Source organism: Silurus aristotelis (genome assembly GCF_946808225.1).
Source record: "Silurus aristotelis genome assembly, chromosome: 7".
NCBI classification, from domain to species: domain Eukaryota; kingdom Metazoa; phylum Chordata; class Actinopteri; order Siluriformes; family Siluridae; genus Silurus; species Silurus aristotelis.
In genome coordinates, this window is record NC_139580.1 from 27,542,590 (window position 1) to 27,569,985 (window position 27,396).

Consider the following 27,396-nt stretch of genomic DNA (forward strand, 5'->3'; position numbering starts at 1 on the left):
AATTTATTATGGACCTTTTGGCAAAATCTTGCTTTGTTGTTACCTAAGATTTCTGGTACATCTACCAAATCTTGTAATTTGTAGATGGGTGTCGGTACGGGTTTTTATTCCAACCAAGTAGAAGTCCCACTTGAGTTTACTGAAAGTCAAGATCAACTTAGTCATACAGGTGGAATCAATTGTATGATGAATTGAAGTGAACACCTGCATCTTCACCAGCGTTTTTGAGAATAAGACTGAGCTAGCAACACCTCTGAGCTAGCTTGTTGGAGTTGCTAAAATAACCCCTCTTTCAGACCATCTGATTCACTCTTGAAGTAATGTTTTGCCACAAATCCAAGGGTAAGTGCACTGCTCAGACCATTTCACAGTTTGCAGTAAATGGCTTTTGGAAATCTGAATCAGCTCATATGTTGTAAATCATTTTTATCAAAGAAATTTGGATGGTCTCAAAAAAACTGTTCTTGAACTAAAGACTATTCCCAAAAAAGCCACTGAGTCATAGAGAGCACCTTCAGGTAGCATATTTATATATTTGTGAACGTGTGTAATTACTTCAATTTATTAACAATTGCAATTTTTTCCCCCACTGGAATCAATTGGAAGATCAATTGGAACTATTTAAAAAATTGCTTTACTTGTTTTAATTACTTTTGTATTATATGGCTATATTAACTATTATGAACAAATTTTCTGTATTTGATTCAGGGAACGGAAGCCTAGACATTTAAAGCAATAAATAGTCGAAATACATAAATATACAATACATAGGTGCATGCTTAACCACTTGAAAATCTACAAAAGAAAAACTAAAGCTTTTAAAATAATCCTGTCCCACATTTCTGCTTCTGCATTACTTTTATATGATGTACAGTATAACCTGTGAGAGCACTGAGTTGTGTATTTATCTGTCAGGCTCTTTAGTGGGACCATACACGTATGATGTTTTGGAGACAAGGTGAAAAAAAAGCATGATTAAGATGGTTGTTCATGTGCAGAGGAGGGATATAGAGTATATTGGTAGAAGACTAGTGAAGATCGAGCTGGCAGGCAGAAGGAAAAGAGGAAGGACGAGGTTTACGGATGTGGTGAGGAAAGACACGCAGGTGGATGGTTTAAAAGTGTATTTTATGTAGGGATATGGAGATGGATGATCTGCTGTGGCAACCCTAACAGGAGCAGTTTGAAATAATAAGAATAAGCTCTTCCCATCGTTTCCAGCTGCTTCTAAAATAATGTCACAAGGGTAAAATTTTTGTTTTTTTTTCTTATTTCCACTCCAAGATTTATAAATCCAGATCTCTGGGTAGGAGAGATGCATGCACATATTATAGGCCCATTATAAATGAGGTCCCTGGTGTTAAAGCGTCTGACCATCTGCTCGGCTGAAATAAGAAATGACACAAAGCCTATGAGGCTTTCACTAAAAATTAATCACACATCACTTGTCATATACACTATATGGGAACACATTTTTTTCAGCCATATGTGGTTCTTTCCCAAACTGTTACCACTAAGTTCGAGGCACACAATTGTATCTGATGTCACTGGGAGCAGTACCATTAAGCGAGCTCTATGAAGGTTTAGTTTGCATGGGATGGAGTGGAAGATCTTGAGTGGCCTGCTGTACACTTCAACCCTAATGAACACTATTAGAACTAAAACTGGATCAGATGAACTGGAACGCTGATGGCACCGCAGGTCTCCTCACCTCTCCTACATCAGTACCTGACACCCTTGGTCGAATTAGCACAAGTCTCCACAAGCATACTCCTAAGTCTAGTGGAAAATCTTCCTATTAGAGTGGAGGTTACTATAACATTAACAGGGACAAAATGTAGAACGGACTGTTCATAAATCACATACGAATCTTATAGTCAGGTGTTTTAAACATTGTCGTTTACTCCCGGTTTCTGATGCCTGGTCTATATCCAGGACAACTGGGATGCATTATAGTTTTTTTTGCATACTATTTAATATTAATGAACCCCTTTGTGCCGCAAAACACTTGTATCCAAATTATTGGCACCTTTACATTTAATATTGGGTGAACACATACACATATGCATATCTATCTTCTTTGCAATGATTATTTAGTAGAATAGAATAGAATAGTTCCCTCCTTGAACTGCCACCTTAACGTGGTGGAGGGGTTTGAGTACCCGAATGACCCTAGGAGCTTTGTTGTCCGGGGCTATATGCCCCTGGTAGGGTCTCCCAAGGCAAACAGGTCCTAGGTGACGGGTCAGACTAAGAGCGGTTCAAAAAACTCCTTATGAGACAGAACAGATCAAGGACCGTGACGTCGCCCGGTATGGTGCAGCCGGGGCCTCACCCTGGAGCCAGGCCCGGGGTTGGGGCTCGTATGCGAGCGCCTGGTGGCCGGGCCTTCCCCCACATGGTCCGGCCGGGCTCAGCCCGAAGGAGCGATGTGGGGCCGCCTTCCCGTGGGCTCACCACCTGCGGGAGGGACCGTAAGGGGCCGGTGCGAAGAGGATCGGGCGGCAGTCGAAGGCGGGGGCCTCGACAACCCGATCCCTGGACACGGAAGCTAGCTCTAGGGACGTGGAATGTCACCTCGCTGGCGGGGAAGGAGCCTGAGATTGTGCGTGAGGTTGAAAGGTTCCGACTAGAGATAGTCGGGATCACCTCTACGCACGGCTTGGGCTCTGGAACCACACTCCTCGAGAGAGGATGGACTCTTCACCACTCTGGAGTTGCCCATGGTGAAAGGCGGCGGGCTGGTGTGGGTTTGCTTATAGCCCCCCAGCTCAGCCGCCATGTGTTGGAGTTTACCCCGGTGAATGAGAGGGTCGTTTCCCTGCGCCTACGGGTCGGGGATAGGTCTCTCACTGTCGTGTGTGCCTACGGGCCAAACGGCAGTGTAAAGTACCCGGCCTTCTTGGGGTCTCCACAAGCACACTCCTAAGTATCAGTCAGGATTTCGGCCTCATCATAGCACAGAGACGGCGCTAGTTAAGGTGGTAAATGACCTGTTATTGGCCTCTGATCAGGGTTTTGTCTCCTTACTTGTTTTGCTCGACCTTAGTGCAGCTTTTGACACCATTGCTGACACTATACTACTTGCTAGACTTGAGAACGTTGTTGGAATAAAGGGAACGGCTCTCTCTTGGCTCAGGTCTTATTTGACTGATCGCTATCAGTTTGTTGATGTTAATGGTGAGTTCTCCACACTCTCTGAGGTAAAGTTTGGTGTTCCTCAAGGATCTGTCTTAGGCCCTCTGCTTTTCTCTTTATATATGCTGCCTCTTGGAGAAATTATTCATAAACATGGTATTAGATTCCATTGCTATGCTGATGATACACAGCTATATATTTCAGCAAAGCCAGATGAGAGAGATCAGCTTAACAATGTTGAAAAATGTGTAAAGGACATTAGACAGTGGATGCTCGATAACTTTCTTCTGCTAAACTCAGATAAGACGGAAGTACTTTTACTAGGACCACATGCAGCTAGAAGCAAACTTTCAGATTACCTAACATCTCTGGATGGTGTTTCTGTTTCAGCGTGTACGGCTGTCAAAGACCTTGGTGTGATTATTGACCCGAGTCTTTCCTTTGAGGCTCACGTGAATAATATTACCAGGATCGCCTTCTTTCACCTTAGAAATATTGCTAAAATTAGAAATATGATGTCGTTACAGGATGCAGAAAAACTAGTTCATGCTTTTGTTACTTCTAGATTAGACTACTGTAACGCTTTACTGTCTGGGTGTGCGAGTAGGTGCATAAATAAGCTTCAGTTAGTTTAGAATGCAGCAGCAAGAGTCCTCACTAGATCTAGGAAATATGACCACATCACCCCTGTATTAATCAGTCTACACTGGCTCCCAATCAAATCTCGCATTGATTATAAAATTCTACTACTGACATATAAAGCACTTAATGGGTTTTGCACCACCGTATCTGAGTGAACTTCTGTACCAGTATGATCCTCCACGCCTACTTAGATCAAAAGGTGCAGGCTATCTGTTGGTTCCTCCAATAATGAAGATTACAGCAGGGGGCAGATCTTTCTCTTATAAAGCCCCGCAGTTATGGAACAGCCTTCCAACCAGTGTTCGGGACTCAGACACAGTCTTAGTATTCAAGTCGAGGTTGAAAACATATTTATTCAGTCAAGCTTTTAATCAGTGGATTTTTTCTCAGGTAAAGGCTCAGATCTGGAGGGAACATTGATATAGAGTGTTTGGTGAACTGGGATATTTGTACGCTGTCGTCCCCTCACATTCACGTGTTCACTCAGGTTTCTTGATGGTGGTGTGGTGGGCCGTCTCTTATCCCAGAGATCCCTCATGTCTGTGTTGCCTTCTGGTTCTCCCTTTTAGTTATGCTGCCATAGCGAGTCTTGCCGGAGTCCAAACTGCACAGTGACTTTAACTCTCATGCAACAATAGGTACACTTAATAATCCATATCCTTCTCTTCCTGTCACCCTCTTCTCTCTCTCTTTCTCTCTCTCTCTCTCTCTCTCTCTCTCTCTCTCTCTCTCTCTCTCTCTCTCTCTCTCTCTCTCTCGGTCGAGTTAAACATGCTCCTGAGGCTCCAGTGACCACTGTTCCTGCCCCTCTCCCCCCGTGGATCTTCCCACTTCATCCAGGCCTGCCTGGATTGGACTGTAGTTGATGTCAACAGTCTCCTACACTGACTCAGAAATACACTTCGCTTTTGATCATCATCACTGCACCCCGCAACATTGTATACCCGCCACAAATGGACATTCGGTGTAACCCAGATGAGGATGGGTTCCCTCTTGAGTCTGGTTCCTCTCAAGGTTTCTTCCTTATGCCATCTTGGGGAGTTTTTCCTTGCCACAGTCGCCAGTCGCCACCGGCTTGCTCATCAGGGACAAACTTACTCATAAAGAACATATTCATTTTTAATCACCGCATTATCTGTGTAAAGCTGCTTTGAGACAATGTTCATTGTTAAAAGCGCTATACAAATAAAAATGAATTGAATTGAATTGAATTGAGTCTCTGAGAGGGGTGCTGGAAAGTGCTCCGACTGGGGACTCCGTCGTTCTACTGGAAGACTTCAATGCCCACGTGGGCAGCGACAGTGACACCTGGAGGGGCGTGATTGGGAGGAACGGCCCCCCTGATCTGAACCCGAGCGGTGTTCAGTTATTGGACTTCTGTGCTAGTTACAGTTTGTCCATAACGAACACCATGTTCAAGCATAAGGGTGTCCATCAGTACACGTGGCACCAGGACACCCTAGGCTGTAGGTCGCTGATTGACTTTGTGGTCGTTTCATCTGACCTGCGGCCGTATGTCTTGGACACTCGGGTAAAGAGAGGGGCGGAGCTGTCAACTGATCACCACCTGGTGGTGAGTTAGATCCGATGGCGGGGGAGGAAGCTGGACAGACTTGGCAGACCCAAGCGTATTGTGAGGGTCTGCTGGGAACGTTTGGCCGAGTCTCCTGTCAGAGAGATCTTCAACTCCCACCTCCGGCAGAGCTTCGACCGGATCCTGAGGGAGGCTGGAGATATTGAGTCCGAGTGGACCATGTTCTCCACCTCCATTGTCGAAGCGGCCGCTCGGAGCTGTGGCTGTAAGGTCTCCGGTGCCTGTCGAGGCGGCAATCCCCGATTCCGGTGGTGGACACCGGAAGTAAGGGATGCCGTCAAGCTGAAGAAGGAGTCCTATCGGGCCTGGTTGGCTTGTGGGACTCCTGAGGCAGCCGACGGGTATCGGCAGGCCAAGCGAACTGCAGCCCGGGTGGTTGTGGAGGCAAAAACTCCGGCCTGGGAGGAGTTCGGTGAGGCCATGGAGAAGGACTATCGGCTGGCCTCGAAGAGATTCTGGCAAACCGTCCGGCGCCTCAGGAGAGGGGAGCAGTGCCCTACCAATGCTGTTTACAGTAGAGGTGGGGAGCTGTTGACCTCACCTGGGGAGGTTGTTGGATGGTGGAAGGAATACTTTGAGGATCTCCTCAATCCCGCCGTCACGTCTTCCATTGAGGAAGCAGAGGCTGAGGGCTCAGAGGTGGACTCGTCCATCACCCAAGCTGAAGTCACCGAGGTAGTCAAGAAACTCCTCGGTGGCAAGGCACCGGGGGTGAATGAGATCCGCCCTGAGTACCTTAAGTCTCTGGATGTTGTGGGGCTGTCTTGGCTGACACGCCTCTGCAGCATCGTGTGGCAGTCGGGGACAGTGCCTCTGGGATGGCAGACCGGGGTGGTGGTCCCTCTTTTCAAGAAGGGGGACCGGAGGGTGTGTTCCAACTATAGGGGGATCACACTTCTCAGCCTCCCTGGGAAAGTTTATGCCAGGGTACTGGAGAGGAGAATACGGCCGATAGTAGAACCTCGGATTCAGGAGAAACAGTGTGGTTTTCGTCCAGGCCATGGAACACTGGACCAGCTCTATACCCTCTACAGGGTGCTGGAGGGTTCATGGGAGTTTGCCCAACCAGTCCACATGTGTTTTGTGGATTTGGAGAAGGCATTCGACTTTGTCCCTCGCGGCGGCCTGTGGAGGGTGCTCCGGGAGTATGGGGTCCGGGGTCCTTTACTTAGGGCTGTCCGGTCCCTGTACGACCGAAGCAGGAGCTTGGTTCGCATTTCCGGCAGTAAGTCAGACTTGTTCCCGGTGCATGTTGGACTCCGGCAGGGCTGCCCTTTGTCACCGGTTCTGTTAATAATTTTTATGGACAGAATTTCTAGGCGCAGCCAGGGGCCGGAGGGTGTCCGGTTTGGTGACAACGCGATTTCGTCTCTGCTCTTTGCAGATGATGTTGTCGTGTTGGCTTCATCAAACCAAGACCTTCGGCAGTCACTGGGACGGTTTGCAGCCGAGTGTGAAGTGGCTGGGATGAGAATCAGCACCTCCAAATCCGAGGCCATGGTCCTCAGTCGGAAAAGGGTGGCTTGCCCACTTCAGGTTGGTGGAGAGTTCCTGCCTCAAGTGGAGGAGTTTAAGTATCTTGGGGTTTTGTTCACGAGTGAGGGAAGGATGGAACGGGAGTTTGACAGACGGATCGGTGCAGCTTCTGCAGTAATGAGGTCGATGTACCGGTCTGTCATGGTGAAGAAAGAGCTGAGCCGCAAGGCGAAACTCTCGATTTACCGGTCAATCTACGTTCCTACTCTTACCTATGGTCGTGAGCTCTGGGTCATGACGGAAAGGACAAGATCCCGGATACAGGCGGCCCAAATGAGCTTTCTCCGCAGGGTGGCTGGGCGATCCCTTAGAGATAGGGTGAGTAGCTCGGTCACTCGGGAGGAGCTCAGAGTAAAGCCGCTGCTCCTCCACATCGAGAGGGGTCAGCTGAGGTGGCTCGGGCATCTGTTCCGGATGCCTCCTGGACGCCTTCCCGGGAAGGTGTTCCGGGCGCGTCCCACTGGGAGGAGACCCTGGGGAAGACCTAGGACACGCTGGAGAGACTATGCCCCCGCGACCCGGCCCCGGATAAGCGGGAGAAGATGAGATGAGATGAGAGAATAGAATAGAATAGAATAGAATAGAATAGAATAGAATTTGATAAACATATATGAGTGCAGCTGAACGCCATTTGCCCTGAAAATAAACTGAAGTAAAACCCACGTGACATTATGGGGATAACGTGTTATCACAAAAGACTACTTATTCATATAAGATAATCATATCTGAACTGTAATCCTATTTGTTGGGAAAGTGAAAGTGAAAATAGGTTAATCATGTGTGGTGGGGGAAAGAAAATCAAATCAAATGAAGAAAATGGCGGAAAAAAAAGCACATGGACATTTTATATTATTACAGACTCCTAGGCAAAATTATTATTTTTTTAAATATGACTCCAACTTCCTCAAAAGCTGGAATATATGCAAATAATTATATTTAATTGTGCTGTTATGTATGATGAAAAGAAAGGTCTCTTTGAACATTGATTTTTAACTTGTTCAGATCGACATTCATGAAAGCAGATATTCATCAAACAACTCACATATCTGTCATATTACTTCACATATATATCTTATTTATCCTTTTTCTTTACTCAATTATATATAAATAAATATATATTTAAAATAGTTATTTATCTATTAATTATTGGTACAGTGGTACAGTACCTGTCACCCTTTATGGTTTTTGAGGCAAATACATTTTCCCTTTTCCTTATAAGCAACAATCTAGGTCAAAGGCAAAAAAACACAAGAATCAGACAGTGAAAAAGAAAATAGTCAGAAAGAAATCTCTAATTTCAACTAGTAAAGAACACCTTCGGCGTTTTTCAAGAGGCAAAGTATTTCAACTGAATTTTTGGAGAAACGAACTGTCCTGATGCTGAGAGTCTGTTAAGCTATTCATGCTAAGGGAGGATTTTTGAATGAAAATATAGTGGACATTTATATATTTGTTTCGTCCAAATAAATCTTTATAGTGTTATCTTACCCAGGTTGTTGCATAGAAACAAAAGCAACATGCACGTCTCTCTCAGAAACTATAAAAGACTAGGACTGTGTACATGCATTTAGACAATACATCTGTTCTTATTAAAACGTAACACCATTTACACCCATTTAAAGAAATCTAATCAACAGAATATCTCTTGAACTGTTGTCCTCTAGAGGGCGCTACTTTCCTGAACTGTCTCAACCTATCAATGTGCAAAGATGAGATGTTCTGGAAATACTATTCATTTTAAGCTCCAGTGTCAAAACTACAGCCACCAGAGTTTTCTCAGGGTCTACAGCAACTGTGAAAATTATATTTTCTTTTTCCCTTTACTTATAGAGTAGTCGTAGCTCAATGGTTAAGATGTTAGACTTTTGATCAGAAGGTCATGAGTTCAAATCCCTGCACTGCTAAACTGTCACTGCTGGGCCCTTGAGCATGGTTTGTACCCCTTAATGGCTCAGTTGTGTTAAAGAGATAAACTGAATATGAATTGTTCTGCCGTACATAGAAATAGTGCAATATCCCTTTTCCCCCTTGTACTCATTCTAAAATATCAAATAAAATCCAATTTTATGTCAGATATACATCTATACATGGTACAACATATAAAAAAAAAAAAAGAAAGAAAAAGAAAAAATATATATATATATAAACTATTTTTATATATAATAAAAATATAAAAATATAAAGTATAAACTATAAAGTATAAAATACAAGTATAAAGTGTATGATCTGTGTGCATGAATGTGTGCATGTGTTTATATGTAGATACCATGTACTTGACCACACTCAGGGAGTAGGGAATGTTGCCAAGCTCTCACGACAGTTCTGGATATGTTTCCTCTCTGGGTCTCCTGGAACCATTACAAGCATCTGAGGCTCTGTCTGCAAACCCCCCCAAGAAAAAAAAAAAAAAACAAACACACAAAAAAACTGAAATCTTCATATAGTGCAATTTATTCTGGCATTAAGTTTGTTTGCAATTGCTTTAAACCTACTCCGTTTGCAGGAGCTATAAACACTTATTCAGCAGATCAGACATTCTGTTATTAAATCCCTCGGCAAAGAATGCTGGATTTAATGCTACGAAGCACTGACCTGGGGAGGCTTTAGTAAAAGATGTGAGCCTAAATAACAGGTTTGCCCTGCGGTCAGTCATTCTCCATGTGCGTATGTATTTGCGTATGTATTTGTGATCCCACAGAACATCTCCACCATTAGTGCCAGGCCATAACCCTAACCTCCTAACACACACACACACACACACACACACACACACACACACACACACACACACACACACACACACACACACACACACACACACACACAACATTTGACTTTTAAGCATACATCACCCAGCTAAAACAGTTGAACATGGAAAAATACACAGTATATGGAATGAAACACCAGGGGGCAGGCTGGTGTAGGGGAAAAAATGGCAGTGTTACTTTGCTTTGTGCCTGAAACAATAGTTGCACAATCCAATTTATATCTAAAAACACAGCCACTTTACCTCCATTTGTTTTTTTACACTGTTTAAAATGTTTTGATAATGTTTGTTCTGCACTGCTACTTTCATTAAACTCAAGTCTACTGTTTTATCTATCTATCTATCTATCTATCTATCTATCTATCTATCTATCTATCTATCTATCTATCTATCTATCTATCTATCTATCTATCTATCTATCTATCTATCTATCTATCTATCTATCTATCTATCCCCCTTACAACTTATGAAGAGCATTTATTCATAAAGAAATAGCATTGTATTTGCCCCACCCTTTAGGGGTCACCACAGCAGATCATCTGTCTCCATACCCCCCTGTCCGCTACCCTCGCTACCATATCAATAAACATAGTTTGCATTATTAGTGGTGGTAATGACAGGGATGACTTAAGCCTTTTGTACGCTCGTTCAGTCTAATTCAGCTCTACAGGAGTGATGGAGACAAGACAGAATCAGAAACCTGTTGTCTCACTGCCCCCCACAGGCACCAGACCTCCTCCAGACAGCGCTGCCTTTGGGTCCCGAAGTGGGAAGGCCATTGGCTTCACAACCCCAACCTTCTGGGATAGAGCAGCCATTACAGGCATTAAGCTCTGCCTGAACAACAAAAATACAGAGAAAGATTATAGTAAGATAAGAGAAAGTTTAATACTTTTCTTTTAGATTTAATAATTAATCATGCGTGTGCCTACCTTTCCGAGAGCAACAGCTGAGGTTGCCATGTCCAACTCAAAGCTGTCTCCATCCTTTGCAGGAGCTGCTACACTAATAGGGTTTGTCCCCAGTGCACACTTTGCACAGAACACACAAAAAGTGTGATTTAATTGTGTATTGTATACTAATGCTATGCTTAGATTTTTCCTATTATACTCCACTTTGATTTGCATGTTGTCTTGTCCTATAGTTTTGTATTATTCGCTTTTGCCAAAACAAATATTGTTTTCTTTCCTTTTCAACCAGAAATAGTACAGATTGATTTGATGAACATCATTCACAAATATCTGATATTAGTCAAATGTGTACAACAATCTTCTGGTTTTTCATTATATCTAAGGGGCAAACAACCAGTCTTGGTAAGCTGCACATACATAAGTGACATACGTTGCCTAAACAAAAATTCAGCAGATGGGATTTAAGAGTGATTTGAGGTTTCACTCATGTTTCATAGCTCAGATGCACTTTCATTTCATTGATTGCGCTTACATATTTGCATATTATATTATTACATAAACAGAAGAGGATGAATGTAAAAAAGAAGAAAAACAGGTAAAATTACAGTAGTGTGTCCATGCATATTGGCAAATTTGACTCCATAATGGCCTAATAATAACCTAATAACTTATTATTTAAACCTAATAATAATTAATATCCATCCATCCATCCATCCATCCATCCATCCATCCATCCATCCATCCATCCATCCATCCATCCATCCATCCATCCATCCATCTTTCAATCCATCGTTGTGTTTCCACCACTGCTACTGATAATTTAAACCTAATAAAAATTGACCTACACATCCATCCATTTATCCATGCATTCATACATCCATACATCTATCCTTCCATGCTACCTGAACATTAACATCGAATCTTTTCCTATCAGCACACAGACAATATCTGCTTGTTTAAACTGAAAATGCCAGTACTGGAGCAGAGATCATTTACTTGCACTGTTTTGGGGGAATATAGAATTAGTGTATTGCCATTAGAAAGCCCATGTGTTGTGTTAACATGTCATATCAGTGTCATGTCAAGGTTGTGATGTAATAACACAGGTGGATGAAGTACACAAACCATGTATTTGATTTAAAGTAGAGATACACTCTGTAAACTATTACTCCAGTAAAAGTGCTCCCTTTTATACTTTCATTAGAGTAAAAAGTATTTGCCCTTAAATGTACTTAAGTATCGAAAGTACTATGATTTATTATGTCTATAATGTTCCTATTATCATTCTTGTCACAAGACTCTTTGCTCAATCAACTCAGTTTATGTCAAAAGACTTAAATGTTACTCTCAGCACAACAATCTATCAATAGAATAATATTAATGAGTCAAACACTGATTGATATCTATTAAAATGATCATGAGCCCAAAACCTTCTTTTCAACTAATTCAAAAAGATAATGTAAAATAAGGCCACAGGTGTTGTTGCGGATTCGAGTCTGGAGTTTCTACCATCATTTATTCCTCTCTAAATGTTCTGCTTGCTGTTGAACTGATGCTGAACTGTATGTGGTTATAAGTAGATACCACCAAACAAAACAAGTTCAAATAATAGCGAGCGCTTTACACTGATTGGTGGCTTGCTGTGTGTTCGACCAGTTAGGTTTTTATCCACTCATAAAAAAAATAAATAAAGGAATTTGCAAAATGTAGTTAAGTAAAATGTAAGATATTTGACTTTGAAATGTAGTGAAATTCAAGTAAAATTCTCCCCAAATGGAAATGATTCATTAAAGTACAGATACGCAAAGGAGCTTCTTAAATACAGTAATGAATTACAGTTTTCTTTCACCAATTACATTGCTGTCAACCACTGTGTAATAAGAGTGAAAAAAACTATAATAAAGGGCTGTTAAAAGGCTTTAAGGTGATGAATGCATACCTATTTACCTCGTCTTGGCACTATTAGAGGAGAACTGGTAGTGTAACACATCCCCTGTATACAACAATAGAAACATGGGAGTAAACAGTATTATTTAGTAATATGTAGGTTTAAACATACACTGTATATAAACTCCAATCATCATAGCAGAACATACACTATATGGACAAATGTATTTTTTAACACCTGACTATCAGATAAGTGCTGTTTTCTGAAGATCCCATTCCATGTTTAATCCCCATTTGCTCTTATTACATTCCTTCAATTACAAGTGTGTTATTAAAGTCAGGTACTGATGTAGGTGAGGTGAGAAGGCCTGGGGTGCAGACACTCTTCCAACTCATCTCAAAGGTGTTCAATTGGGTTGGAGCTTTATAACTGGTCTTCCTCTCCAACCCATGTAAACCATATTTTTTTAACAAGCACGCTTTGTGCATAGGGGCATGGTCATTCTGGAACAGGTTTGGTACTAGTACAAGTGAAGGAGAAAACCTATGCTACTACATTCAACTTTTTGATAACAGTTTGGGGGCAAAACCACATACGGCTAGAAAATGTCAAGTGTCCCAGTACTTTTGTCCATATAGTGTATCAGTGTGTAAAAAACAACAACAATGGTTACATGTTTCTAGCCTCTAAACACACGCATATACATTCTTTAGCTGAAGGCAAATAAATATTATTCATTTAATATTATAATCAAACTTACGATTTACACATTTTGTGTTTCCATGGGTTTAATTTCTGTGTTTCTGTTTTTTTTTACCTTTTCACACTGTGCAAATTCAATAAAAAATGGATGGGGAGGAAAAACGGTTTAGTACACTTCAGTTTAGTTCTTACTAGGAAATAAAAATTATATGAATTTGCAGCTGTATCATACAAATAAATAGTTTAAAAATCATATATTGTGATTTCTGGATTTTTCTTTTTAGATTATGTCTCTCACAGTGGACATGCACCTACGATGACAATTTCAGACCCCTCCATGATTTCTAAGTGTGAGAACTTGCAAAATAGCAGGGTGTTCAAATACTTATTTTCCTCACTGTAAATCCATATTTTCATATTAAATGTTTAAACATTTAAAATTATTTTGAATTTGAAGGCTGCAATATGTTTTAAAAAGTTAAAACAGGGCCAAGATTACAATTGTGCAGTGTCATGTTTTCTGTCTGTATACATCTTTGGAACTGAGGAGACCAGTTGTGGGAGAGGAATGTTGTCCCATATGTGTCTCAACAGTTTTGGGTGTCCTTTGTGTCCCAACATTTTGAAACTGCGGTTGTAATATATTTCTCATATGTAATATTATATTTCTCTATATATTTTAAACGTTTCTTATATTGTCTCACATTGTTTGTATTGTCTCGTATAGTCTGTTTTGTCTTGTCTTGTTTGTTTTGTCTTGTATAGTCCAAGCTAAATGTGTAGTGTTATTTATGTCTGTACTTTTGAGAGTAAATAACAACTGGAACCAAATTCCTTGTGTGTGTCAACACACTTGGCCAATAAACCTGATTCTGATTCTGATTTCTATTATAAACGGCAAGGTTTGACACTGTGGATGCTGCACGGTTTTTACACTTCATCCCTGAAACAATGCCCTATCTCCTCCTACAGGCTTCTCAAATGCTCTGCATGTTTGGATGTCCTTCTGTGTGTGAGGAAAATCTCTCAGTGAGAAATATGTAAAAAAGCTCACACAGGAGCTCATGCACACCTTCCTGTGAGTTGCCCCAGCACAGAACCTAACCCTAAACATTAATGAATCGACAGACACAAAATGTTGAGAGCAGAATATACTGCATCTACATATCGTTTTCATTTTGGACTTTATTCCGTATCCTGCCTGTCATGTTTGGCTCTCTCCATGGACCCAGTATTTATGTTCTGCCCCTTCTATGATTGAGATTAACACCACTACCACATGATGTGTTGGTGTGTGTGTGTGTGTGTGTGTGTGTGTGTGTGTGTGTGTGTGTGTGTGTGTGTGTGTGTGTGTGCGTGCGTGTGTGTGTGTGTGTAATACGCCACCCGATAAAGCATATTACATACATTTACTGCATTTGGCAAACACCATTATTCAGAGCAACTTACAATGATCTCACTTATACAGCTGAGCAATTAAGGGGTTAAGGGCCTTGCTCAAAGGCCCAGCAGTGGCAGCTTAGTGGTGCTGGGATATGATCAGAGGTCCAACATCTTAACGACTGAGCTACCAGCTCCCAAAATAAAACCTTATACCCACCACTTTGCATTTACATTTACAGCATTTGGCAGAGACCCTTATCCAGAGCAACTTACACTTTATCTCCGTCATACTACTGAGCAGAAACTCACACACCCACAGAGTCTTGTGTTTTTTTTTTTTTGTGTAGCATGTGTTAGAGTGTGTGAGTGTGTGAGTTTCTATCAAATAGTGGTAGCTTAGTGGTTAAATCATTCCGATGCTTTAACCACTAAGCTACCACTATTTGATAGAAACTCACACACATGCATAGCAAAGACATATCTAACACATGCTACACAAACAAAAAAAACCCACAAGACTCACAATCATGTTTCTTTTAAGTGCTTGCATGGAATAATTGCCAGCAATGCTGTATGGTTGGAGCCTGAACACACACACACACACACACACACACACACACACACACACACACACACACACACACACACACACACACACACACACACACACACACACACACACACACACACACTGTTAGATGCTGTGGTGACCTCTGTTTATACATTTTCTGTTTTACTAACTTCTCATTTAATGCCAGCACAGGATACAGTGTATTCTGACAGATTTCGCTGTAAATATTTAACTGCAAAAGTAACCCCAGCTCCTTCATAGAGGCAAAAATGTGGAAATAGACCCTTAGATCTATCATGACAAACTTGATCTTAGACACGACCTCCTTGAGGATGAGCATCCTGAACCTGAGCCTCACAAGTGGGCGGTTCAAGGAGCTGCAATCCGCCATCCTTCTTCGGAACCACGATGCCTGACTCTCTGACTAAGGGATGGCCCCTTTCATTAGGAGGGTGCGCACTTTTTGTTCCAGGACCAGTCCCTGCTTGGGTCCCACCAGGGTGGGACACATCTCGTTGAACCGGGGAGGAGAGGACCCGAATTCAATCAAGTAACAATTTAATTCTACATAGGCTTGCTGGCGAGCACAACAAGGAAATGTGACATGCATACACACAATCACAAATGTACACACGTTCATATACCACAGACAATTTTAGAAATGCCAATTTGCCTGCATTTGCATGACTTTGAACTCAAGGATTAAACCAGGCTACTTGGAGAAAACCCATGAAGCAATACAAACTGTACACACTCAGGGGCAGAACTGGATTTCAAACACACAACTTAATTCAAAGGTGCCCCAGGAACCCTCAGTTTCATGATGACATTAAAGTAATGCTAAAACAAGCTAACACTAATCCATAAATGAAGACAAACAAGACCAGGCCTTAAAAAAATTGTTTAAATTAAATAAATAGAATAAAAACAAATACAATTTTATTAGAAACAGTGCATTGGCTCAGTGTGAGTTGATAAAAGTATTCAGATTTTTTGCTATGCACCTTATTAGTGACCTCCACACATATAGTCTCACCAGATTGATCCATGCACCTGTCTATCCTCAAATCTATCCATAAATCCATCCAGACATTCAGAGCTATTCAGAAAAAGTCATATAAGAGTCTTTCTGGTTCTGATTCCAATAAATCAGGAGTCACAACAGACTGTGACATTGAGAAAGACGACCATGTAACCAGACAGATCATAACAAAACATGTTTAGAGAACATGTTTTTACTTTGTAGCCTGTTATTATTCATCATCAACTTTCCAGAATATTAAGTACGTTTGATGGCGCTATTACAAGAGTTAGAATTTGCATGCTAAATAATATGTCAGAGGAACGAGACCTGTTAGGCAAACATAAAATATTAAGCTTTGGAACCGAACTCTGCCATTTTCAGTCAATAAAGCAAACCTGTAAAATGCTATTTATTCAGAGACTGGTGTTTTGCCAAAACCCTTATGTTTGAGGAAAATGTTATATAGATACAGGTGGTCTTGAGGCTACGTGCAAACTTTATTGAATAGTGCTACACTTATAACGTTTTAAAGAAACATATAAAACTCTCATTCTCGTGACCCATACACTGAAATAAAAATACAGTCCAGCATTTGATGCTAAGTGCAGACATATGCCTGCACCATATCATCTGTGCTTTTACAAGCTATTATGGGAACTGGGTGGGATCTGAGAAACACCCAGTGAGCTTCATTTGATGACTTGAACCATTTATCATTACCGGCACAAATCTCCCAACCATTTAGTGGAGAAGATTATACCTTAAGCTCAAAACAGCACAGAGGTCCGCTCTACAGCCATGTACCGTGGATGTTAATTTGAGCTTGAAAGCATAGACATGAACTGTGTGATCCACCCAAATATCCTACAGCACCAAGAGTGCAGTAAAACAACATGCTTACTAATCTTCAAATACAAAATATCATAATCAGTGTTTGTAGGTTGTGGTAATATTAGTGTGCTACAATGCTGTGTATATTTAGTATATATCTTTTCATTCTCAGGCCCAGCATAAAACATTAGCTTAATAATACTTTATTAGCAAAAAAAAAAAAAAAGAAGCACAGTGAGTCTCGGTACAATTAAATATTTTTGCTCCAAAAGATTAAAAGTCTACCTGGTGAGTCTCATGATTGCACACAAAGTTTTGACAACTGATAGGTCTTTAAACTCATCATTGTGAGCTTTCTGCTTCAATCCAGTGAACAGTAAAACCAGCCTCTGTAATACAAATGAGTTGTTTCAATTGGCTGGAGTCTGGAATTTGTGCGACGTGATCTAAAATTTCACAGGCACATTTAACTCAGTGAGTCATATTAATAATGTGAACTAATGGGCAGATCTCTGGAAAACCCTCCCAGCTCTGCTAGTCCAACAGGTATTCTTAAATATTAGGAAGGTATTCTTTCATTTATTTTTAGTAGACCTGTATTGGGTAACAAAATAGGTAATGCCAGGTGTGTAGCATGCTTACAAACACATCATGCCCAGTGTCTTGCCAACCCGATATCTGACTTTAAAACACATCACGGTGGAACCTGTTATAATTACCTTTATACCTATATACAGTATATATATATATATATATACACACACATAAACCTTTAAAATTCATGCAGATTTAATGCAAATTGCAAATCATTGTCATCAAATCCCATGAGTAAAGAAACAATAAAGCATGTATATTTATGTTTTAACTGTATACAGGACTTCATACCTGGGAACATCCGATTGACTCTTTATTTATCCAAACATAAAGCATATATACTTATAAGATGATGCTGCCTGGTGTTTATTTGACAGACAATAAACATTGATCTGCGATAACATTAAAATCACCTGGCTAATGTTGTGCATATCCTCTTGTGCCACCAAAAAAGCTCTGACCAATCAAGGCCTGGATTCCACAAGACCTCTGAAGGATTTAAAGGTAACAACTTCGAGAATTGGGGTTAAGCGGGAGAAAATGAATGAATGAATGAACTTCGAGAATTGATTTCGACTGTAACTAATATTAATAGACTACAACTGTGGGCTCAGGACAACAGGTTACATTTAATCATCATCACAAATCAATGCACACTTCAACAATGATGGAACTGTAATGAATGGACATTCTGTGGCACCCAGATGAGGATGGGTTCCCTTTTGAGTCTGGCTCCTCTTAAGGTTCTCAGGGAGTTTTTCCACAATTGCCACTGGTTCGCTTATTAGGGACAAACTTTCCATTATCAGGAATAAACTTATACATTATTTTATAGCTGCTTTGAGACAATGTCCATTGTGAAAAGTGCTATAGAAATAAACTTGACTTGACTTATTTCTGTTAAGCTGCATTGAGACAATGGCCACATATAAAAATGAATTAAGAATTCACTGAATTGGGTTCTGTGTTATGTGGCACCAACACATTAACAGCAGAACCTACAATCCCACAAACTCTTGATTGGATTGAGATCAGGGGAATTTGGAGACCAGGTAAATAGTGTAAACTCTTATGTTCCTCAAACCCATTCTTTAAGACCTGACTGTGCATAAGAATTTACCCTTCCCCAGGTATATTACTTGTTAAAAATACCTTTGGCTCCAATTACACCTGCACTTCTTCTGAAATATGTCTTTATCACCATTGCCCATTTGGATCTTTGCAAAATTGTTGCCTTGCCACAGATTCTCAGAATGGATTCAAATCTGGGTTTTGACTGACATATGCATTCTTGGTTTCAAACCACACTAGTGGTGCATTGGCAGGATGCTTAGAGTTGTTTTCTTGTTGGAGGGTGTCTTGTAAGTTTGCCCTGTACTTCAATCTATCTTACTTGTGCTCAGTCCTGACCAGTTTGCCAATCCCTGCTGATTAAAAGCTTCCACATAACATAATGCTACCACCACCATGCTTTACTGTGGGGTGAAGTGCTGAATGTAATGATGTAATTACTAGGTTTCAACCAAATGTAAGTCAATCCTGATTTTGGTTTATTCTGGGGTTAGGTTTTGTTTTACATTGTTTTGCAGATTGTTTGATATTTGTATAATATTTTTAGACCCAAATTGATACTGATTGATACTCTTCCAGAACTTTGTTCCGGGCTTGATTTTAGAGCTAATAATAATAATGAACAGGTGTTTACTCAAAAAAATGCCGGTCTTCTGTAAACAGGTATATTTTTTTATCTTTAGTTGCAGACAGGTCAACATCCCCCAATGAATATTATAGATGTGAGTGGATTCATGACATAATCTCATTTTATTTTACTTATTTCCTACAGTCTAGAAATGTTCAAGCATTATGAATACAATAAGCGCATATACAACAAATGTATGATTGTTTACATACTGATACGTCATTCATACTGGTTTATGATGTACAGAAAGATAAACTCATGTATTTAAAATTTGTTCAAATCATATTTGAAAAAGAAATGCTTTTCGAGACACCAGTTAGAATGTGTGTATTTCCAGGAAAATAAGGAATGAAATATGTGTGTTCTCTTTAATCACTCCTTCCACATCTGTGTGCACTCTTTTTGGCTTGCAGAAATAGACTGGGGAGAGCGCACTGGCAGGGCAGGTCTGTCATTTAAATTCTATAAATACCAGCAGAGCAAGGAGTGGTCAGCAATGGAAGCCAACAAGGCAGGGCAGCCCACAGCATGTTCACACTGCAGTATTACAGAACAGCCACCAAGCTTGGATACAGACACCACACAACCATGTTCAACTCCCAGAAGCGACATGGACGATGGAACTGCATTGTCTCGTACCTCCAGTTTACACCGTTCTCCTTTTAAACATAGTACATAACCCATGGCTGATGACCAAGTCAGCCATTTTATTAGTGATAGGAAAGATTTAAGATACCAATTTCAATCATACACATGGCGCTGGAGGTATAGTATACTTTCTGTGGTTATAAAACATACACACACATTTCTAAGGTATGAACATGACAAGACCGAGTTCATTTATGACGTTAATTAGTTTATTCCAGTAATGTCACATTAACGTCATATAAAGTGTGAATAGAAAAAAAAGGATAGGATATTTCTCATATATCATACAAGAATCTGAAAAAGAAATTCTACAACGATAATAATAATAATAATAATAATAATAATAATAATAATAATAATAATACAATATTTCACTAGCAATAAGATTAAAAAAAAAAGGTTAAGAGGCACAGAGAATAATAGGTCCAAATGTATCTATTGTTCATTGGTGGGTTTTTATTGCCAGTTGTTTTCCTTTCCTGTCTACCTGCCAAAGAGCTTCATGAAATTCTGATAGCCTTCTTCTCCAAAAAAGTCGAAGCTTCCCTGCATGCTGCCCAGGTGGACGAGGAGCAGTCCGAGCACCCCGAGGAAAAGAAGCGGCACCAGCAGGTTCCAGCCAGATGCCAGGATGTTGTACCACTTAGCCTTGTCTGAGCACTCCTGAGCAGCACGCATGTCTCCCAGGGTCTTCTGGTCTCGTGCCTGTATGGTCACAAACACACACAAAAATAAGTAATAGGAATTTAAATGTATGCTATGGTCTGGTTCTTTGGTTTGGCCTTTCGAAAAATGCTTTTGGCTTTGCCCAGATAAACCAAAAAAAGAAACTAACACCAGACAGAGAGCTAAACAAATAGAGGGAGAAAAAGAGACAGAGGGACTGGAGATGTCTCCAGAACTGTCTGTAATCCCAGGGAATGGCTGTGCTATTAGCTACCTACTAATTACACCCTTTTTATAAACATGAGTGTCTCTAATTTCAGAATAACGAAGGAAGTGTGCCAGGCTAAGCCTCCTTTCTCTTTCCTTCTGTCTTTCTTTCTGTCTCTGTCTCACACATACTCAAACACATTCCACTGTCAATAAAAAAAAGAGCAACAATATATTTTGCTCAACTGACCGCAAGCCCAACTATTCGAAAAAAGCACACCCCACAAATCATTTTTTTTTCTCACTTCTTGTTTTAAAGAGAAATTAAGACAGAAAGAAAGACAAGCATAAAGACAACATAAAAAGCTGTCAAATGCTCTTTCTCACCTTGATGGAATAAATGAGAGCCATGAAGCCAAGGCAGCAGAAATTGACGTACAAGGTGTTGCAGAGAGACCAGACCAGGTAGTCTCGGAGAGGTTTCTTGGTTGCAGGGCCCATGTTGACCACAGTAGAGCCGAGCGGCTTGCGTGAGGACTTACAGTTGGTGAGTGGAGTGCATTCAGATGAATAGCTGTACGTAGCGTTGTCCATCCTGCTGCTGGGCTGAGAGAAACTGAAGACGGGCTGCTGTGGTGCTGGATCTGCTGAGGCCCTGGAACCTGTGACGCTAACTTATATTCTTACCATGGAGGGGTGGTGACTTATCATGTGTGTGTCTATATGTGTGTATCTGTCTGTGTGTGTGTGTGTGTGTGTGTGTGTGTGTGTGTGTGTGTGTGTGTGTGTGTGTGTGTGTCAGAGAGAGAGGGAAAGAGAGAGGTCTGTCATTATGTTGGATGAATGCAAGGCACGAGCAACCTCCATAACCTTCCAATCTACTGTGGCTACACACATTATGCACAGCTGCATACATTTTATTACAAATCAGTATAATATTTATTATATGGAGAAGCACATATCAAATATCTCAAGAAACCAATTGTGTAAATACTTTGAGAGAAATTTCAGGATAAATAACGATAACCATAAAATCTAGTTTTTTTATATGCATGTATATGAACATGAATAGCTACTGCCCCCTAATGGACAGACTGCAGAATTTCATGTTCATATAAAAAAATCAGCCAGGGTCTGAGAAAAACTGTTTTCCCCCAGAGGGACCTTCGGAGGAGCAGGGCTCAGAAAATCTAATTTAGGTTTATACAATGATATTCTTGTGCACTGTTATTACTGAGAACTGCAGTTTTTTTTAAACACCTGCTAATATGAGACTCCAAATAAAAATCTGGCCAAGACGAGTACTCATGTGATAGCTGAGTACACAGCTATTTACAATTCACCATTCTTGTTTAATTAATACTTTTCCAGATATTGTGGAATAATGTGGCCATTTCGACTGCTCTGAATACACTTTGTTTATTTTTCACACACATCTCTAACCTATTTTTTCCCACCATGATCACTATTAGGATATGGAAATCATTGTTGTATTTTAATGACTATTTTGTAGTATAAATTCTATTTGATCTTATTGTAAATTCCATTTTATTTTTTTCAATTTCTTCGCCTTTTGAATAAAAAAAAACTTGAAAAATTTAGAACTTAGAATTTAAAATTTGAATTTAAAATTAGAAAAATTGCAGCTTGTCGTTTTACAAAAAAAACACAACAAAATTTAGTATTTATTTATTTATTTATTTATAGCTAAATTTATTATTTATAAATTATTTAATTATAGATTACTGACCACTTACTTTATATACACTCTGAGGTACCAGAGCCTGATCCCAAACAAGGATCTAGGAATCTCCTGGGAAGTAAAGGTGAAATTTGACATGTTTACATGTGAGGTATTTACATGTGCTCATGGTGTCACTCATGTGGAAACACTTCCTGGTATGTTGCCTGACTAAGACCGGGTTGGAGTAAGGACAATGATGGCAGGACAATCTATGTAGGGTGTACACCTGCACTCTCTCCTCACTTTAACATGATGAATAATATTGATAATCTACACAAAGTGAGCCACATGACAAACAGGAGAAGCTGTCTAGACAGCTGGAGTAGATAAAACACTACACTGATTGGTAGCTCATCCTAATCTGGCAACCAGGGGGTGAATCCTGCTACCTATTTCAATAATTGGTATCATATTGGATTGGTAGAGAAGTGAAAATCACTGAAATGGAGCACAGATTGATTGTGGATTGCTGATTGAGGTAGGTAAGTGAGAGTCAGGCCTTAAGATGCTGTTGCAGGCCCCGAATGAGTATCTCTTTTTTTTATTTGTGAGGTGATCACTTAGTTTGGACCCTATTTTCTAGCAAATGTTAGCAGTATATTGTCTTCTTTAAATGCATTGGCAGTGATAATAGTGAGACTGTATGTGTGGGTTTTTTTTGTTTTTTTAAATGTACAATTTTCTTCTCAAAGTACCCTCACTTTTCCTTATTTATCTTGATAAATCTGAAGTTTATTCACCTGAACAATCTTAAGTTATATTGGATGAGGTGATCTAAATCCTGAAGCTAAAAAATAGGCTTTAAACACTAGAAAATAGTTTCTTGTGCACGTGCATTCACGTGCCAAAACCATGGTATTTCTTTACCTTGGAAAGGTTGACTCGTCTTTTTAACTGGTTTCTTCACACGTTTTTGAATTTTGAAATGAAAAGTTATGTAGAAAAAATTCTTAAAACCTTAGTTGCTTGCTTTATATATGTATAGAATTTAATGTAAGTAAAAAGTTAAGTGGAGTAATTTGACAGAACAAGATACTTAAAAGCAATTTGTCTATTCAAGTGAAAATAATTGTTAGAATAACTTAAAAATTCAAGCTATTTTCACTTAAATGAAACTCAAATTTATCAAGTAACTATTTTTTTTATTTGATTAGGGCAACCAGTTTCCTCATCCGGGCTTCGAGTCACTAATCTAATAATCTAGTCTTCAATAGAAATACATACTGTACATAAACCATCTGGTTATTTAGATTCATTTTCTAAATTATGATTAACATTCAGACATTGGTCACAGAAATCATCTTGCAGTGAACTCAGACATTACAACAAAAGTGTAAATTGTGCAGTGTAGGTTGTTACTGAGGTGTGAGTCATTCAATCGCAGTTTTGCAAAACCCCCACCTTGCAGGGCTTTATGGTGTGCAGAAGTAAATCATACAGGCAGGCACCACTCAGAATAATGATGGGCAAAAAAGAAAGGGGACTTTCATAACCTTTGTGAGTACAGAATTGTGGGCGTGTTATGATGATACAGTCACACGGTTTCAGTGATTAGGGTGGGTGAAGACGGTGTTCTTGTAAACATGAAACATGAAAAGGATAAACCTTTATCCTACAGCTAAATGGTTACAAAATTGCGGTCTTTTATGGTTTTTGAAAGACACATGCATGTTTTTGTTGTTTCTAAGTAACAAACTAGGCAATATAATTATATTAAGATTGACTTTGACTAAACAAATATATAAATGGACATATGCTCCACATCTGTCCAGATGTTATTTTCATTGAAAAATCCTCACTTAGCATGAACAACACACGCTTAGGATCTGGACAGTTTGCTTTTCCAAACATTCAGCTGAAATACTTTTCCAGGTCTCTTGAAAATATTTCAAAGGTACTTTCACTAACTGGAGATTTCTTTCTGCCCTTGCGATCCAGTTCATCCCATAACGTTTCAATAGGTATTGAGGTGCGGAGACTTGGCAGGCCATTCCGTGATAGATAACACTCCAGACCTCTGTTTATCATGTTGTTGTATGATGAAGTTTCAATGAGCCACAGTCCACATGGAATCGCACGATGTTGAAGTATGGAATTGCAGCCATGTTGGTTTAGTATTTAACCTTAAATTCCTTTAACTATTTTACTATTTAATATACATGCATTTCACCTACATGTATATAATGAGTTAGCATGTTCTCCAAATAAAAACAGATACTTTTAAAGTGGAACAGAGCTAGATCTATTTCAGCAAAAACTTACTGTAATAGCCTAAGGTGACAGTCTGATGAAAATGATACCATTAAATAACCTAATTTGATGCAAAAAAACAAAAGGAACATGCATGTAACTTAAAAAAACAAACAAAAAAACCCCAAAGAAATTATAAACTCCACTAATTATTTTTTTTAATCATTAAACGTTTAATGTGCGAAGTCTCAAATCGATGCCGTCCGTGTGTAAACATAGCAAAAGTTCCGTTTGGTGTCCGGATGATTTACATAATTTAAAACACCACAATTACTTAATTAATTAAAACATTTACAAAAATATTCTGTCATCATGCTCTATGTTGAATATGGTTTCACTAAAAATAAATATTTATATCCACCAATTAGGGGCATAACATTAAGAACACCTGTTCAATATTGTGTTGGTCCCCTATTTTGCTGCCAAAACAGTTCTGACCTATCGAGCATCAACAGCATTAACTTCTTCAGCATTCTAAACTACAGGAGCTTGTCTGTTGAATCGGACCACACAGTCAAGCCCCAAGTGCATCAATGAACCTTGGCTGCTAATGACCCGGTCACCTTTTCACCAATGTTCCTTCTTTAACCCACTTTTGATAGATACTGACCACTGCAGACTATGAACAGCCGACAACAGCTGCAGTTTTAGAGATGTTCTGACGCAGTCGTCTAGCCATCACCATTGGCCGTTGTCAAACATTTGCCCAATTTTCCTGCTTCTAACAATAATATTGAAGACAAAATTTTAACTTGCTGCCTAAAATACTGTATCCCACCCACTAACAGGTGCCATGATGAAGAGATAATCAGTGTTATTCACTTCACCTTTCATAATGTAATAATGTTATAAAGCTACATTTGATCGGTGTACATAAACATGAACCTAAAGTAAATAGAAGAAACACCAATCAACTAGTAAGACTGCTACTTCTATGTGACAATAAAATACAATGGAAATTAGTGGGTGAATGTTTCAGTAAAAGAGAGGACTTTGGAGAAAATGTGTGTGTGTGTGTGTGTGTGTGTGTGTGGGTACCAAGGTTTTTTTGCAAGCATGCGATTATACATGTTGTTTTGAGCTGATGGGAACTCTTTGACCACATCCGCAATAAAGACAAATGGGAAATCTTTTTTTTTTTCACACATGGTTTCACACATAGTGGATGATCAATGATACCAACTATAAACATTTATTTTGTTGATAAATGTAACCTTAATGTCACATTCATGGATTTAGGAAAATTAACAAAAAACGTAAAACTATGTGCAACAAAAGTAAACATCCCTGCCCTGATGTACAGAGTCTTACCCACACAATTAGCATGACTTGTAGATTCGTCTAGTGGAACAAACAGCATGTATGGCTGCAGCCAAATGTAAGAAGATCAGGAGATCTTTTAATAAGTGTGGGATGCTATGCTAGACTTCGTACTAGATTAGTTTAGCAAATAAAATTCCTTAAGTTATCAAGTATTGTGCATTGTACGGTTACAAAACAATTGAATATAAGATTACTGAACTTTATTCTTTTTCTTTTTCTTTTTTTAAAACAAATGTTTATGGTTGACGATTGCAAACAATTATTTTTAGAAAGACAAAATCGAAAGCATCAATATTAAACCCATTAAAATGAACCTGGGTTTTTCGTGCATTTTTCCTGTGCATTACGGTTTCCTGCTAATTCTACAGGAAATAAAACACAAACGTAAAAATGGTTCATGAAAATGCTTTACAAGTTTTTTTAACTATTTGGGCAAAATGTTAATTTTACTCAAACACACAAAGTACCTAGTGTTTATTTAAATTATTTTTAAATCTCAACCAAAAACCCTCTGGCTTTCAGTTCTTACACTTGCAGGTCCTTACATATGTAGTTTGAAGCACATTCTTTAACTGAAACAGAAACAGCTATTTAGGGGGATTGAACCTGTATATTTGTATGTGAATTTTCCTCTGACCTTTTCAAAGATACAGTAAATAGGTCAGGTCTCTTTTTTTGACTCTTTTGATGTGGGGATGTAGTGGGTTATGCTCATGCAGTTTACTACTAACAGATGGAAACTCTTATCCGTGGGTGCATGGTACCTACAGTTTAAACACATTGAATTCTTTTTTATATTGCTCATAAGAAATTCTTAAATTTTAAAAATAAGCCACTGAATGAACACAATTCAATTAGAATAATTTATTACCACATACCACAAAGTTATCATTCAAAAAACCATTACATCACCAGCTCATCATTTTATTGACACAATGTTGATGTTTTTTTTTTATCCAATGAAGCAGGGTTATTAATATCTGCCTGGTTTAGTCATTTTAAATATTAAATTGACATAAATCATAATCATCACCACAAAAAGGACCATTACAAGAATAATAAAAGTCAATGCAATGATATTGAAGCAGTATGCCTTGGAAGCGTATGTCTGTGCCCCGGCGATGTCCCCCAGCATCTTCCGATCTCTGGCCTGAAAAAAAGGCAATGGGGAAAAAATTACAAATTTCATTCCATTGTTTTTTGTACCTTCACAACGACAAAAATTGCACTTAATAAAAATTAATAGCTGTAAGAGTTGAGGTCTAGATGCTATGTATT

At 39.5% G+C, this 27,396-nt stretch overlaps 1 protein-coding gene, 1 long non-coding RNA gene and 1 pseudogene across 4 annotated transcripts; 1 reads left to right on the forward strand and 2 right to left on the reverse strand.

Annotated features, from left to right (window-relative positions):
• The first annotated feature begins 233 nt into the window (after positions 1 to 233).
• LOC310728766 lies at positions 234 to 20,292 on the forward strand. The gene is made up of 2 exons (XR_014534338.1): positions 234 to 342; positions 19,694 to 20,292. It is a non-coding gene; the product is annotated as an uncharacterized lncRNA (long non-coding RNA).
• On the reverse strand, positions 8,854 to 15,523 carry LOC310729346 (putative oxidoreductase YjmC; annotated as a pseudogene). The gene is made up of 8 exons: positions 15,343 to 15,523; positions 15,085 to 15,145; positions 12,528 to 12,581; positions 10,610 to 10,708; positions 10,366 to 10,514; positions 9,425 to 9,640; positions 9,177 to 9,285; positions 8,854 to 8,949 (listed from the first exon to the last, which is right to left on the reverse strand). The product of its transcript is annotated as a putative oxidoreductase YjmC (transcript).
• A 53-nt stretch (positions 20,293 to 20,345) lies between the features above and the next one.
• Positions 20,346 to 22,574, reverse strand: LOC310728730 (interferon-induced transmembrane protein 5-like). Of its 2 annotated transcripts, XM_083546547.1 has the most exons (3): positions 22,559 to 22,574; positions 21,189 to 21,538; positions 20,346 to 20,633 (listed from the first exon to the last, which is right to left on the reverse strand). In XM_083546547.1, exons 2-3 carry the CDS (start codon positions 21,393 to 21,395, stop codon positions 20,412 to 20,414), a joined length of 429 nt encoding a protein of 142 aa, XP_083402673.1. In that variant the 5' UTR covers positions 21,396 to 21,538; positions 22,559 to 22,574; the 3' UTR covers positions 20,346 to 20,411. The 2 variants fall into 2 exon arrangements, with proteins under 2 accessions (XP_083402673.1, XP_083402672.1); XM_083546546.1 differs by lacking the exon at positions 22,559 to 22,574 and having other exon boundaries at positions 21,189 to 21,571.
• Between the last annotated feature and the right edge of the window lie 4,822 nt (positions 22,575 to 27,396).

Coding starts and splice junctions, on each gene's coding strand:
- LOC310728730 (XM_083546547.1), bottom strand. CDS start 21,395: ATGGACAACGCTACGTACAGCTATTCATCTGAATGCACTCCACTCACC. Junction 20,634..21,188: donor CTCTCATTTATTCCATCAAG/GTGAGAAAGAGC, acceptor GTGACCATACAG/GCACGAGACCAGAAGACCCT.